The sequence below is a fragment of the Ascaphus truei genome, chromosome 20 (genome assembly GCF_040206685.1).
Source record: "Ascaphus truei isolate aAscTru1 chromosome 20, aAscTru1.hap1, whole genome shotgun sequence".
Lineage (NCBI taxonomy): Eukaryota > Metazoa > Chordata > Amphibia > Anura > Ascaphidae > Ascaphus > Ascaphus truei.
In genome coordinates this window covers 11,957,764-11,974,286 of record NC_134502.1, presented here as the reverse complement: position 1 = coordinate 11,974,286, position 16,523 = coordinate 11,957,764, and the positions used below count along the sequence as shown (strand labels likewise).

The 16,523-nt window shown below is 49.9% G+C and overlaps 1 protein-coding gene across 4 annotated transcripts in view; it reads right to left on the bottom strand.

Moving 5' to 3' along the window:
- Positions 1 to 16,523, bottom strand: part of TAP2 (transporter 2, ATP binding cassette subfamily B member) — a 67,290-nt gene that overhangs the window by 13,327 nt on the left and 37,440 nt on the right. For all 4 annotated transcript variants that reach the window (XM_075578000.1, XM_075578001.1, XM_075577999.1 and 1 more), the window contains 3 exons: positions 9,462 to 9,667; positions 8,669 to 8,866; positions 6,211 to 6,339 (listed from right to left, as the gene is read on the bottom strand). In XM_075578000.1, the coding sequence (XP_075434115.1) occupies positions 6,211 to 6,339; positions 8,669 to 8,866; positions 9,462 to 9,667 (533 nt within the window). The remainder of the gene's footprint in view (positions 1 to 6,210; positions 6,340 to 8,668; positions 8,867 to 9,461; positions 9,668 to 16,523) is intronic.

The following is a 16,523-nucleotide window of genomic DNA, read 5'->3' as shown; positions in this document are numbered from 1 at the left end:
TCCATCGTGACAAGCATTTCAAAACTGGTGGCAGCGTGTGGGATACTGATTGAGCCTATATTGCAGTTTCTTGCGGATCTCTGTAATATAGTGAGGACCTTGTAGATTGCAAGCTCCTCAGACAAGTGGCAACCTACACACACTTCCAAAGAGCACGAGATAATTTACTGGTCTCTGGACCCATACCCCAGTGGCACCATGAGTCCACGCTCAGGAAGGTTTTGTACCTGGAACCGGGCACAAATAGTGGAGAGATGTGTGGGGTACGGTTTCACGACAGACAGTCGGTCCAAGAGTCAGCTGGAGGAGGACTTAGAAGAATATGAGGGCAGGATGGCCGCACCAGCTGCTGTGGCAGCAGACAGTACTCAGCCCGGAGTGCAGGAGATCCCTCCAGCTCCGGGGCTGCAAGGACAGGGGGAGGATGTCAGTGACCACCTAGAAGAGGGTGGCATTGTGCCAGGGGGTGCAGATGGGTTTGTCGCTGCGGCGACCGGACTTTCTACCTCTGGACTCATTGCACTCCTCACCGCCTGGGGAGAAGGGGTTAGCTATGAACAGCGGGTACAGCTCCTGTCGACAGCGCTTGGAAGGACCCCTCACTCCCACCTTGTCAGCGGGGAACAGGACGTTCCCAGAGTAACTGCTGTGGAAGCAGCAGAGCCAGCAAATGAATATGTAACCAGCAGAGCCTTGGTGAGTAACGCAGCAGTCCCCAGAGAGGCAGCCATTCCGGCTTGGGGGGACCAGTCTGAACCTCAGTGGACTCCCAAACATACAGTGGGCAGCAACACCCCCTATACTGGGGAGTTCAAGCTTGAGAGACGTTGCTATCATTGCCACAGGGTGGGCCACATCCGGCCACATTGCCCGGACCGTGAGCGGTCTGGGGGACCCCATCAGGGGCAACGTTCACAAGCTGCAGGGCCAGTAACCCAGATTGGGCTGGCCCACATAGAGGAACAGAGCACAGCTATGGAGCCACAACCAAGAGGGATGTCCCAGGCAGATGCTGCTTGTGTCACCTCAGAGCCAGCAGCAGTGAGCAGACGATATCCAAGGGCACCAGTCGAGGTGCAGCCTGCTGATATCCTGAGCAGGCACCCACGGAGAGTTACCTTTGGTTACCAGCAAGCCGATTTGGGTGCTGCTGTTATTCTGGTGCAGCCAGAAGATTTGCTCCCGGGCACCGGGGTGCAAAGAACCATGCCTGATGGAGGGCTGCGGTCCTTCCAGGGTGCCCAGATCATTTTTGATGGGGGTGCCAATCATGGCATGAGGGAGGTGGGGGTTTTGTCCAGGGTAACTGCTGAGGTGCGCCTTAGCAATAACATGGAGCCTGAGATCTGTATGGTGGCTGCGGAATTGCCTGCTGTTGTGGCGATTCCTAAAAGCCTGTCATCACGGATCACAGCAGAATCAACCTCTGTCCCCCTGCATTTGGGACCTACGGTTCCAGCAGTCTCTGAGGAGACCAGACAGGTAAGCCAGACTACTGAGTTGCGACCAGTGACTGACTTACTGTTCCCGTTACCTGTTCCTGTTACCCCTGACTTAGAGACTAAGGGTGGGTGGTTAGAATTAGGGACAGCGGATAGGGATGCGGTGAAAGCTGACCCCAGCTTAGAAGGTATAGGACTGCGGGCGTCCGAGTCCTGGGAAAGCGGGGGGTCAGACCACAGGCTGTGGCACCGCGGGCTCTGGGGTATGGAGCCAGGTTCTACCGGGTTAGCCAGGGGCTGGACAGGTAGAAGACGGTTAGTGGGACCCGGGGAGGGTAGGCAGCAAGTGTTGCAGGTAGCCTTCCCTAGTCCACTAGTGGGGCATTAGGGGGTCACTCACATGATAACCCAGCTGTTGCAGCCTTACTTCTGGCCGGAGGCAGAAGGGGCAGTGGCCGACTTTGGCCACCCCTGGGACGCCTACCAGCCACAGGGTAAAGTGGGTGATTATGTGCAGATGCTCCTGAACCTGTTACCAGGAATGGGGAACATGTTTCAGGAAGTAGCTCAGGCAGTGCCAGGCCCCTTAGGTAGGATAGGGTTCCCTAGGGGTCCTAGTTGAGGTAGGGGCCCGGGGAGGTAGGCAGGCAGGGGCAGAAGCCAGGGCTAAGGTAGAGCAGCCTAGGGTTCTGTTACCAGACAAGGTGGGCAGGGCACATAGTACAGATCAGCCTGTGCTTCCAGGTGATCTGCATCCTCTGCATAAGAATACCTATGGAGTATTAGCAGAGATGGAAGACAGTGTAGAGAGGAAGGCAACGGGGGGGGGGTCAGTCTTCAGCCTTCAGAATGGCCTCTGTGAGTTTTTCAGGGTGCCATTCAGGATGAGGAATGCTCTGGCTACCCCCCACTGCCTGGTCAGGAGGACACTAGGGAGAGTGCAGAGGTATGTAGGGGCATACGGGGAGAAGATAGTTGCCTTTAGGCAGATCTGGGGTTTGAATCCAGGACAGGTAGCAGCAGTGCTAGCCAGGGTTAGGGAGACAGGGCTTGCTATTATACCCACTCAGTGTTCAGTAGAGAGGGCAGAGGTATTGCCTCTAGGGCACAGGGTGCGTGGCAGGCGTCTGATTTCTCTAGGGCCCCCTAGTTACTGTAGGCAGGTTACCTCACAGCCCATTAGTGGGACTGATCCTCTGACTGATTTGACCCAGAAGCGACTGTCTGTGCTGGTGGTCTGGTCTCTAGCCTGTGACGCTGCATTTCAGGCTTTGAAGACTGCATTGGCCAGTGAACTCATTCTGGCTGCTCCAGATTATTCCAAGAAGTTTCTGGTGCAGACTGATGCCTCAGACTTTGGCATTGCGGCTGTGCTCAGCCAGGTGGGGGAGGAGGGCAGTGAACATCCAGTGGTTTACCTGAGCCGCAAGCTGCTGCCCAGAGAAGTGGCCTATGCCACTATTGAGAAGTAGTGTCTGGCCATAGTATGGGCTCTCAAGAAGTTACAGCCTTATCTTTATGGCAGACACTTCACTGTTATCACGGACCATAACACCCTAAGTTGGTTACAGAGGGTGTCGGAAGAGAATGCCAAGCTCTTGCGATGGAGCCTTGCCTTGCAGAAATTCAATTTCACCATTCAGCACAAGAAAGGCAGTGAGCACGGTAATGCTGATGGCCTCTCCCGGCAGGACAATCCCCAAAACCTAAGGACTTCAAAAACCCTCAGGTCAGCCCAACCTTGGGCTTTGAGTGGGGGAGGTGTGGCAAAAATGGGGGTAATCAGCTCATTAATAAAGGCAGTGTGCTCGGCTGGTTACCCCTATTTCGTATTGGGGATGAAGGGGTTCATTTTTCATGCACTGTACATGTCTTATTTTTCCCTCTGTCCCTTGTTGTCCCCATTTGACAGGATTGTATGAGCTTGCAGTATAGTCCACCCCAAGCACACACATATGAAAAATATAAGTGTGAGGTAAGGGGAACATGTATTTTCAATAAAGTGAATTTTTGATACAGGTTTTAAACAGGGACAAGCAGGATGAGGTTTTTTTTTCTCCTGTCATTAAAATGCACACAAGAACCAAATGTTTTGACACCTATGAGCTGGGTCACTTGCCTATGCAAGCTTCAAAGGTAACATGCTGGGCCCACGCCTGTAAGTCTCTCTGGAAGTTGCATATCAAAAGACCCAGAGTGTGGTGGGTGTGAATTGGCCAGATGGATGCTAAATAGGAAATCCTGTTGACCATTTGTGCTAGTTCACATCCTGAGTTCCCCCTTCCAGCCTGAGAGGGGCCAGGTAAAGAGGGGAGTGCACCTATGCTAAGTAGCCAAGGTGGCATCGTCGCACATGCTCTGTGTGAACAGGAAATCCCTAGTGCCCACTCTCCAAACTGTGGGCAAGTAGGGGATTGGGGAATGAGAACTTTCCCACGAGGGGGATTGGGTGGGTATGTTGGCGATAGGCTTCCAAACCCTATATACAACCCACCCAGGCTATCCCCATTGTCTTTCGTTTTTCATTATACCATGTGAGCGGATTTCCAACACTCTTCTAATAGTGGAGAAGAGCAGCAGCACATTCCTGGAACGCAAAGAGTCTTATTACATCGGAACCAAGGACAAAACTCTGCGTTAGGACACTGTGATTGCTGGGGGTTATCTGATTAACCCCAACGGACCAAAAAATACTTTGTACATTCACAGAAGGATTGGGCTGGCAATTTATGCCCTTGCAAAAGGACTACATTTTAAAAGACAATCTTCTGGTGCTTTGCACCTTTCTGGACATTATCCCCTGTTCCTATACCAGTAGTGTAATTATTAAGTGTATTCTGCAGTTGTCGTGTGTTTGCCTATCAAGGGAATAAATCTCAGTTTATTTTGCTCAACTTGTTCTGCTCAATTGGGATCCACAAAATATAAATGTGTTAATAAGTGTGTCCATCGTGACGATCACCAACCCCTCCACAAGACCGTGTCTAGGGTCTCTGTGGAGGGAAAGCAGAGCATTGAGGTGGAGATCGAGGTTGTGTCCCATTGTATCTCCCTAGTCAAGTCCCAGACTGAGGTGACCAAGAAGCGGCTCCCGGTTCTGGAAGCCTGGTCCCCCGAGTGTGGGGCAGCATTCCAGGCTCTGAAAGCATGCCTGGCCACAGTTTGGGCTCTGGAGAAATTGCAGCCCTATGGGTGTGGGAAGCCCTGCACGGTGATCATGGATCACAGCATCCTTCACTGGTTGCAGCGGGTGGCGGGGGAGACTGGGACGTTGTTGCACTGGACTTTTCTGGCAGGACAGCAGCAGCCTCGAGCAAGGACTTCAACAGTCTTCAGTCTTGGAGAACCACCTGATGGGGTAGCTTCCCCAGAGCCTTCATCTTGAAGGGGGAGATGTGATAGTAGGGGTAGCCAGCCTCACATAATAAAGATGAAGCCTGGCTGACTACCCCAATATCATGTGTAATGGCCGCCTCTGTGAGGCTCATGTTGGCCAGTATATGTAATGTTGGTGGGGGAAAACTGTATGAATTGGGGAACAGGGACTGTAAACTAAAAAGCACTTTATTCCCTGTGCAAATGTATTTCCCCATACAGTTTAGGAAGCCAGTAATGTAATTTGTTGTTAGCATTTATCTGCATGCAGACCCAGTAATTCACTTAGATGGACTGCATACAGAGAAATGCCGGGTTGTGACAATGGCTGAGAGCGGCTGGGTACCAGGATAATGGTGAGTGGGGAAGGGCTGATTATCAGGTCCGGCTCTCAGCGGGGCAGAGCCTTTGTTTCTCTGAGACGCTGCGGGTATGGGGCTGGCCAGGGAAACAGTTACCGGATCTGAACCCCGTAGGTGCGATTTCCATTGGCCAGTTCAAATTTCCCGCTCGCTAGACACTCCCTCCTCGAGGGACGGTCCAGAATGCTTAAGCCGGCCCCCTCCTCTGATTGGTGCAGCCGGATGAGCCCTCGTCCTCTGATTGGCTGCAGCCTTACGATCCGCGCTCTGATTGATCGGTGGCCTCTGCTCCATGTAAAGTACACAGGTGCGCCAACGAGTATTCTAAAACTTGCCTTAAACTTGCCTTGGAAAATCTGGGGCTATAACCAACAAGAACCAGGTACATGCTGGGTACATGCTGCAACATTTCAGTGACATTTCTGCAGAGACTAATGGCCCATCGGATAAACACAGCAGGGGTCCCTGGCAGTCCCATTCAGTTTGAATGGGACTGCCAGGGACCCCCGCTGTTAATCCTAGGGGCCATTAGTCTGTCTGCAGAAATTGTCACTGAAATGTTGCAGCATGTACCCAGCATGTACCTGGGTCTTGTTGGTGATTGCCCCAGATTTGTTTTAGAATACTCGTCGGCACTACAGTAGCAACCGAGGGCTATGTAAAGAGTACGCCCGATCAGAGAACCAGATTAACTTTGGAGTCGATCGGAGACCCGGCTGGCGGGATTTTCAAAAGTGCTATTGAGCAAATAACACTGAAAAACCGGGAAAGAAGACGTTCAAGGCAAGCTTACTGAAGCAGGCCCCTGCACCTAGTTGAGGCAAGTTTCTTGCCCCACAGGCCCCCCAGTTGGTGAGTGTTTCACTGTGACTGTGTATTGTGTGTGTTTGCTGGCTTGCCAGAATAAACTTTCATTTATTCAACTTCTGTGTCCTGTATGGAAATAGTGATCCCGGTGGTTTAGGTGTTAAAAGTTCTGGTCTCCCATGACAACCTGTATATACAGAGCTATATTGTAAACAATCACTCACCCGTATATAGTTTTCAGACTCCATCTGGTACAGTATAAATGACACCATCTTGCCGCTGCTAATAAATCCACTCCGGATTAAGTGCTGCCCGTAATATAACATCATGACCTGATTAGCCAGGCTAACGAGCTGAGGGGTACAGGAAAAACAGGGTGATATGAAATAATCCATGTGACCCGTAGCTCCCTTCTGTCCGTGTCACTGTGTCACCTTGCGGGCAGAAGGAAAGACTCATAATTCTCTTCTGTGTCACCCTGCTGAGGGAGGGATAGACTCATAGCTCTTATCTGTCTGTGTAACCCTGTGGAAGAAGGGACAGACTCATAGCTGTCTTCTGTCTGTATAAGGCAGAGAAAACAGGGAAGAAGGGGGGAGCAGGGGTCAGCAGTAAAACTTCATAATACTCCTAATGGGAACCTACAAATGCTCACACCCTCAATAACATAAAAGAGGGTGAAGTTTCAAAACCAGCAGTGGGGGGGGAGGGGGGTTAAAAATGAATGACACTATAATACTTACACGGCCATGTGTAAGTACAGGCTCATAAAGGGTTCTTGTCTTTCAAACCAGCAGTAGGGGGGTTAACAGATGGATTACAATAATATAATACTTCACGACACTCATTTTTACCAGCTGAGCAGCTTTCTTCACACCGGAAGCGGAGGTGAAGCACTAGAGCTTGCAAGAGTCGAGCTGGATCCCTTGTGTTGCTGACACTGACTTTCCCTACACGTGAGTGGACATTTAATGTCATTCTAATAAATTGTCATTTTTGATTTTGAACACTCGCTCCCATTTCTTACCTGGGTCTGGTGGAGACCCATGGCAGTGACGTCATCCAGCTATCTGAAAACGCTTTATCAGAAAGATATGGATGAATAGAGGACTCTATTAAGAAGCTACATCTGACAAAGAACCCTTTATGAGTCTGTACTTACACATAAGACTCCTAATGGGAACATTTATTCCAATGAGGGCGAACCAGCTCCGTGACGTTACTGGCCTGCCCCCCAACACGCCCCCGGACGGTGCGCAAGCTAAAACCAGGAAAAGCACCCACTTTCCCTCAGCCTCTGCACGTCTCCGCACGGCTGAAGTGTCTATGGACTCAGCCTTATACAGACAGAAGCAGAACAAAGCTCAGGCGCTAAATATGGATGGAATTGGTGAGTAATCTTCTTTTCTCCTTAGTGAATCCGCAGGGGTAAATGTTGGGACCACCTTCTCAGACCCCCTATGGGATCTTTCCTAGATCCCTCAAAAGACAGGGAAAACAGGGAAGAAGGGGGGAGCAGGGGTCAGCAGTAAAACTTCATAAGACTCCTAATGGGAACCTATAAATGCTCACACCCTCAATAACAAAAGAGGGTGAAGCTTCAAAACCAGCAGTGGGGGGGGGGGGGGAGGGGGTTAAAAATGAATGACACTATAATACTTACACGGCCATGTGTAAGTACAGGCTCATAAAGGGTTCTTGTCTTTCAAATCAGCAGTGGGGGGGTTAACAGATGGATTACAATAATATAATACTTCACGGCCATGTGTAAGTACAGGCTCATAAAGGGTTCTTTGTCAGATGTAGAGGATTCTAAGGTTCTATTGAGCCTGAGGAAGCCGTTTTACGGTGAAACGCGTTGCTCCATCTTTGTTCTTGGATTGTCACGAGGAGGCTTCCGTAGTGATCCGGCGACACTCATTTTTACCAGCTGAGCAGCTTTCTTCGAACCGCTCACGTGACCGGCCCCCCCGCTCCCGTGAGCGCTTAAACTAAAAAAAAATTGTTGGCTACGCTTCCGCACACCTGCGGAACCGTGCGCGAACCCCTGCTAAAGCCACTCTCATTGCTGCTGTAGGGGCCCACTGCCAAGCGTGAGTGCGGCTCAGCGCTGACCATGCCTGCGGCCTGTGTCACACTGCGGGGGGAGGGACAGCCTCATAGCTCCCTTCAGTCTTTGTCACTTTGTCATCCTGCGGGGGAGGGACAGCCTCATAGCTCCCTTCAGTCTTTGTCACTTTGTCATCCTGCGGGGGGAGGGACAGCCTCATAGCTCCCTTCAGTCTTTGTCACTTTGTCATCCTGCGGGGGGAGGGACAGCCTCATAGCTCCCTTCAGTCTTTGTCACTTTGTCATCCTGCGGGGGAGGGACAGCCTCATAGCTCCCTTCAGTCTTTGTCACTTTGTCATCCTGCGGGGGAGGGACAGCCTCATAGCTCCCTTCAGTCTTTGTCACTTTGTCATCCTGCGGGGGAGGGACAGACTTGTGTCTGTGTCACCCGGAGGAAGTCGGGGCAGACTCCCAGCTCACTTGTGACTGTCACGGTCACCCTGCGAGGGGCGGGACAGACTCATAACTCCGTTCTGTCTGTGTCACCCTGCGTGGGGGGATTGGCAGATTCATAGCGCCCTTCTGTCTGTGTCACTCTGCGGGGGGAGGGCAAATATGTCTATATGAATTACCCTTATAAGCAGCACGTACACCGCTCTGACCAGGTCCCTGCGCTTCTGCAGTTCGTGCGTCTGTCGCAGAGACTCCTCATATCTTTTCGCCTCTTCCTCCTCTGCGGCAAAACTGCGCACGGTCTTGACTGACTCGATAATCTCCTTAGCCAGATCACTGGATATAGCGATGGAATTCTGCACCTTCAGTACCAGATCCTTGGGGAATATCACACATCACAAAACACTCAATCCCCGTATGCAGATCCTAAATAAACCCTATAACAGATCCTGGGAGAGATCACACATGACAAACCTCCAATCCCTGTATACAGATCTTAAATAAACCCTACAACAGATCCTAGGAGAGATCACACATCACAAACCAGTATACAAAATACAGTACACGCGTCAGTACACACCCAGTACACACACATGCACACAGTATACTCATATACATACACAGTATACACACAGTACACATGCGTCAGTACACGCACACATACACAGTACACATGCATCAGTACACACACACGGTATAAATACATACATACACACACACACACACACAGTATACCCATAGACACAGAATACATACAGACCTACACACAGTACACATGCAGTATACACACACACACACACGCAGTACGCATATAGTATACATGCGTCAGTACACACGCATCACTACACACACGAAATTTACATACATACACACAGTAAACATGAAGCAGTATATGCACAGTATACACACACAGTATACATACATACACACAGTATACATACATACACACACACAGTACACACGTGTCAGTACCTGATAGTAGTGGTTGTACAGTTTCTGGATTATCCAGGTTAGCGGGGTACTGATAAAGGTGAGGAGCGTGAGCTGCCAGGACAGCGAGAGCATGAAGGAATAAACCCCAACACATTTAACCAGCATACGCAGAGAGATGTTCACATTCCCTGCGATGGAGCGACTCACGCTGGAAGTGTCATGGGACAGGCGAGAGGTGATTTCACCTGGGGTGAGATAACATTATTATTCACACTGTACATCTCCTGAATCTGATATATACATATCCTAGGTTATTTTATATACACTCCCTCCCATCCTGTATACAGCCCATGTACAGTACATCTGATCACAAAACTTATAAAAAGAACGCCTACAACCCATTGGGAGATCTCGTTAAACATTACAGGCCCTATCTATTGGCTGGCTTTGTCCAGTTCCCAATCCCTAAACATATACCACAATAGTCAGTGCTCGACAAACCCGATCGCCCACTCGCCAGGTGCGAGTGGATATTGGCTTGTGGCCCGTTATATTTCCCCTGCTCTGCAAAAAAAAAAACCCTGCTCTGAAAAAAATACAAATCTCTCTAGCTGATTGGCTGAATGGGCGTAACGCGGGATGGAGCTGCCAAGATTTTTTTTTTTGCACTGAGCAGTCAAGCCGCCCTGCTTTCTCTACACGGGTAAGTGTAAAAGTGTGTGTGTTTCTGCCTCCTGCCTCCGGTCCCCAAAGCTGGCTGCCCACCCGGGCCGGGAGGTGGGAGTGGAGGTGTACCTTCCCACCCGGTCCCCGCCACTACCTTGGCTGCCCGCGCGGGGCTGGAGATTGGCGGGGGGGGGGGGAGCGGGGAAGTGGTGCGGGGGTGTTCCTTCCCCCCGTCCCCAGCACTCCCTTGGCTGCCCACGTGGGGCAGGAGATTGGCGCGGGGGGGGGGATATTGGGGGGGAGCAGGGCAGTGGTGGTGGTGCGTTGTCGTGGCTGGCTCCTGGTGGGGAGCCACCTGCATGGTGGCTAGCCTTTCTCTCTTCCTCCCCCCCCCACCCGTGTGTGTGTGTATGGGAGAGAATGTGTGTGTATGGGAGACAGTGTGTGTGTATGGGAGAGAAAGAGAGTGTGAGTGTGTAGGACACCAGAAGTACCCCCTCAATCAGTCACCCCCCCCCCCCACCCAATCACCCAGTCAGTCACCCCCCCCACCCAATCACCCATCCCCCCCACCCAATCAGTCACCCCCCCTTCCAATCCCCCAGCCAGTCACCCCCCACCAAATCACTCAGTCACTCCCTCCCCACCCTATCACCCACCCAGTCAGTCCCCTCACCCAGTCAGTCCCCCCCTCACTCAGTTAGTCACCCCCCCAACCAGTCACCCCACCCCACCCAGTCACCCCCCACCCCCTCCAGTCAGTCAGTCACCCACTCTCAACCTCTCTGTCTCTCACCCTCTCTCTGCCTCTGTCTCTCACCCTCTCTCTGTCTCTCACCCTCTCTCTGTCTCACCCTCTCTCTGTCTCTCACCCTCTCTCTGTCTCTCACCCTCTCTCTGTCTCTCACCCTCTCTCTGTCTCTCACCCTCTCTCTCTGTCGCCCCCTCTCTCTCTCTGTCGCCCCCCCTCTCTTTCTCTGTCGCCCCCCTCTCTTTCTCTGTCACCCCCTCTCTCTCTCTGTCGCCTCGTCTCTCTCTCTCTGTCGCCCCCTCTCTCTCTCTGTCACCCCCTCTCTCTCTCTGTCACCCCCTCTCTCTCTCTGTCACCCCCTCTCTCTCTCTGTTGCCCCCCTCTATCTCTGTTGCCCTCTCTCTCTCTCTGTCGCCCCCCCCTCTCTCTGTCGCCCCCTCTCTCTCTGTCGCCCCCCTCTCTCTCTGTCGCCCCCCCTCTCTCTGTCGCCCCCCTCTCTCTGTGTCGCCCCCTCTCTCTCTCTGTCGCCCCCCCTCTCTCTGTCGCCCCCCCTCTCTCTGTCGCCCCCCCTCTCTCTGTCGCCCCCCCTCTCTCTCTCTCTCTGTCGCCCCCCCTCTCTCTCTCTCTGTCGCCCCCTCTCTCTCTCTCTCTGTCGCCCTCTCTCTCTCTCTGTTGCTCTCTCTCTCTCTCTGTCGCCCTCTCTCTCTCTCTGTCGCCCCCTCTCTCTGTCGCCCTCTCTCTCTCTGTCGCCCCCTCTCTCTCTCTCTGTCGCCCCCTCTCTCTCTCTCTGTCGCCCTCTCTCTCTGTTGCCCTCTCTCTCTCTCTGTCGCCCTCTCTCTCTCTCTGTCACCCTCCCTCTCTCTCACCCACACTCGTCTGTCACTCTCACCCACACTCGTCTGTCTCTCTCACCCACACTCGTCTGTCTCTCTCACCCACACTCGTCTGTCTCTCTCACCCACACTCGTCTGTCTCTCTCACCCACACTCGTCTGTCTCTCTCACCCACACTCGTCTGTCTCTCTCACCCACACTCGTCTGTCTCTCACCCACACTCGTCTGTCTCTCTCACACACTCGTCTGTCTCTCTCACATACTCATCTGTCTCTCTCACACACTCGTCTGTCTCTCTCACACACTCGTCTGTCTCTCTCACACACTCGTCTGTCTCTCACCCACACTCGTCTGTCTCTCTCACACACTCGTCTGTCTCTCTCACATACTCATCTGTCTCTCTCACACACTCGTCTGTCTCTCTCACACACTCGTCTGTCTCTCTCACACACTCGTCTGTCTCTCTCACACACTCGTCTGTCTCACACACAAACTCGTCTGTCTCACACACACACTCGTCTGTCTCACACACACACTCGTCTGTCTCACACACACACTCGTCTGTCTCACACACAAACTCGTCTGTCTCACACACACTCTCGTCTGTCTCACACACACACTCATCAGTCTCACACTCTCTCTGTCTCACTCTCTGGATCTGGATATCTTATTTACCCTATATATCTTAACTGCCCTATACCTACACCGAAATAACCTATACTGCTTTCTTTCAGATCTGACTCAAGCTTTACACGGAAGACATCGGAATCCCCCCTAACCCAGAAGACAGGTAGGGAATACCTCCCCTCCCAACATATAACGTTGCGGGAATGTGGGTACCTGGACATTGAGGGACTCCGGATCAGGTAAGATCCAAAGGCAGGATTGCTGCTTTAGAAATTGTGAAGCGGGGGCATCCAGACACTGGTTAAGGGGTTTAGGAAACTAGTCATTCATATCTGGCTTTTTTCCCCAGATCCGATATTTATATAAACATACACCTATGTAACAAGGACTAATTGTAGTATAATTTAATACAATAAATAAACTTATGTCAAAAACGAATGTTGTTCTTACTAGGAATTTATTCAATTTACTTATTTTTTGGGGCTGGGCGCGGGGCTAGGTGGCGAGTAGATTTTTTTGGTTTGGCGAGTAGATTTTTGGGTGATTTGTCAAACACTGACAATAGTTATGAAACAATATTTAAGTCCTTACTGTATCTTTCTTTGGGAATCTCTGTCCTTAGAGAGCATTTAGGAAATCCTTCTGGATAGGTGCTTGCACAGGACAGGTCTGAGTCAGCCACCTACTACAAGCAGTAGCCTCCTTACCAAGCTGGTTGCCAGCTGTCTCAGCTTACTTCCTGATTGCCCAAATATTCTTACTGGGTTAACCTTCTGAGTACTGGATGAAGGACTCAGATATGTGTTTCCCAGGCATAATTATCAGTACCTGACTTCACCCTGTAGCAATCCTATACAGTACATAGCACTTATAGTACCTCTCAGCCCATATACAATTAATATATAAATGTAGCAGACTACATTACTCTCACTGATAACACAACATATCGCGTTATAGGAGTCACTGGTAAAACATATCCCGCTATAACACGCCAGCGAGAGCATCCCGTGCTACAGATTACCTTATCCCATATATTTCCTCCTATACAAACCATACATTAGATACTCCTATCCATTAAACTTACTATACAATTTGATTTATTTTTACTGGTATATCCCAGCAATATCCTAATAAATATATATATTGTATATGATTTCCTCTGTGTGCCGCCATGTTCAGTGTTCTGTGTCTCTCTTCTGCTGTCCGAGCATCACCTCCTGAGATGTCATTATGTGACAGGGACCATTTAGTGACAGCAGTAAGGAGGTGTTTGAGAATAATGGGAATTTAATATTGCATTGTCATGTCACACAGTGCCTTTTGAACCCTTTCAGTGTACAGGGCAGCTACAGGGTGTGAGCCATTTGGTGTTTGGTGATGTTAAAGCTTCTCTATTTCAATCTGAAACTCACCTTTTATCCCCTGTATCCAATTTTCCAACTCAATCTGTACATGAAATGTCTGTGAATTGACTGTATAACCTCTGTTCTTTTAATGTAACCATGTATTGTTATAACTCTGTGCCCAGAACATACTTGAAAATGAGAGGTAATGTAACTCTCAATGTATTACTTTCCGGTATTTTTTTTAGAAATAAATAAATAAAATACAATTTGCGGGGATGTGTTCACAGTGTTAGAAGTACCTCTGCTGTTGGATAAGTGACATATATTGTATCCCGCTGTTATATAGGTGTGAGTTATATTACATTTTCACACGGTGCCTTTAGCACTGATGAAGTGTTAGAAGTACCTCAAGAAGTACTGTGGGTGTTCCACAGTATCAAATGCTGCAGAGAGGTCGAGTAATATTAGCAGAGTGTAATGACCTTTGTCTTTGGCAGTATGGAGGTCATTAGTTATTTTAGTGAGGGCTGTTTCAGTGGAGTGAGCAGTGCGGAAGTCAGATTGTAGAGAGTCTAGGAGAGAATAGATGGCGAGAAAATGGAGCAAGCGAGAAAATACAAGATATTGAAGGAGTCTAGAGGCAAAACACAGAAGGGAGACATAACGATAGTTAGAAAGACAGGTAGGGTTAAGCTTCCTGTTTTTGAGTAATGGTATAACTGTTGCATGTTTGAAGGAGGAGGGAAAGGTACCAGAGTAGAGGGAGGAGTTAAAAATATGTGTGAGCGTCGGGATTATAGTAGGAGCAAGAGGTAGAGGAGAAGAAAAGTTCAGCAATGATACATCATCCTCTGTAATAGCAGAAAAAGAGTTGAGGAAGGCAGGAGGTGAGTTAGGAAGTGTGTAGGATGGGAGGAGGATACAGAGGGGATGTCCTGACGTATGGATTCCACCTTTTCCTTTAAATAATCAGTAAAGTCCCGAGGTGAGATGGAGGAAGAAAAACAGTCAGCAGAGGGTGGTCTGAGTAGGGAGTCAAAAACAGAGAAGAGTCGGTGTGGGTTAGATTTGTGTGTGTGGATTAGTGAAGGAAAATACGTTTGTTTAGCCAGAGAGAGGGCAGAGTTGAAACAGGATAGCATAAATTTGCAGTGACGTGCAGGAACGCAGCATGCGCGTGTGGAAATTTAGCAAGCGTCTGGGGTTAGAATGGCGAGAACGGCAGAGAGAAAGCGGGCATGTAGATCAAGAGAGGAGTATAGGGCAAAGTTGTAGTTCCTGACGTGGTTGTCAGGTCTGGAGCAGAGCTGAGGGAGGAGCATAAATTGGAATCAAAAGCTGGTAGGTTAATAAAGCGCAGGTCTCTGCAGAAATGAGGGGTAGATGGAGGTGGAGAAGTGAGCGAGAGAGAAAAAGAGATGAGATGATGATCAGAGTGAGGAAAAGGGGAAATGGAGAAATCAGAGAGAAAAGTTTTTTATTGAAAACCAGGTTTGGTAGTTGCCATCATTGTGGGGGCTGGCTGCTGTCCACTGTTTAAGGCCAAAAGAAGAGGTTAGAGAGAGAAAGCGGGAAACCCAACGGAGGTCATCAATATGGCAGTTGAAGTCCCCAAGGAGAAGTACAGGGGAGTCTGAAGAGAGAAAGAAGGAGAGATAGAATTCAAAGTGAGAGAGAACGACAGAAGGGGGATGAGTAGAGGTAGGCGGGAGATGGATGACCGCCATGTGGACAGTGTGAGGAGAGAAAAGCTGGACAGTGTAAGCCTCAAAGAAGGGAAAAGAAAGGCAGAGGAATTGGAAGGGTTCGGTAATGGCCGATAGAGTCGAGGAGTGTGGGAGAAAGAAAGGCCACCAAAGAAAGGGCAGCTTCCAGTGTAGCCAGACTGAGTGAGTCAAATCTCAGTTATAGCAAAGAGGAGCAGAGCGTGAGAGAACTTGTTGGAAAGGGAGCGAGCATTCCCAAGGGCACAGGAGAAAGGGAGAGAGGAAGGAGGGTGACAGGGGATGGGTATGAGGTTAGCGGGGTTGGCACCAGAAGGAGTAGATGTTGCATGTTGGAGGCGAGGATGAGAGCATGTAGAAATAAGGTAGAGACAAGAATTGGCAGAGATATCCCCAGAAGGAAGGAGGAGAAGCATGTAAAGAAAGAAAATGTGTGAGGATGATTTGTAGGGGTGTGTTTTAGTGCAGGGGATATAGCTGTGTAGGGTCAGAGGGCGCTATTAAGAAAGGAGTTCATGTGAACTGAGAAGTGGTAAAAAAAGGAGAGTTGGATATATATTAATAGAGTTAGAGGAATAATGAGGCCTGTAGAAAGAAACGTGTATTTTGAAAAGAAGCGAGAGGTCAGAGCAAATATAAATAGTAGCAGCAGCATGGCATCAATAGTTTAGTGCCGAGATGTGCAGTCTGGGATAGAAAATGTCCTCCTTTCCAGCGTAGTTCCTATCTAGGATTCAGGGACAATAGGTGTTGTGTTGTCCACTTGTTCCACTCCTGTACAACTCCCTGCTAAACTCCATACTGCTTGCCACTTAAAAAAGGGCAACTTTAAAAATGGTCTTCTTTACATGTACCGTAGGCTGCTCCCCTGCATAGGCCGCTCCCCCTGTCTGTCTCTAACTATATTGGTCTAACATGTCAGATCATGCTATCTTGCTAAACAAACTCCAGTGCTCTGGAATAGGGAAACATGCTTTAAACTGGTTTCATTCCTAACTATCAGGGCCTGTTGTCCTTGCTGTGACGGCAGCGGGAGATATGCTTTTAATAAACGTCAAACCTGCCATTACCCCTACCTGTCAGGAATACATCTGTAGTGGCTGGAGCGGCACAGTGAGTAAAGACACTGACTATGACACCGAGTTCCTGGTTCA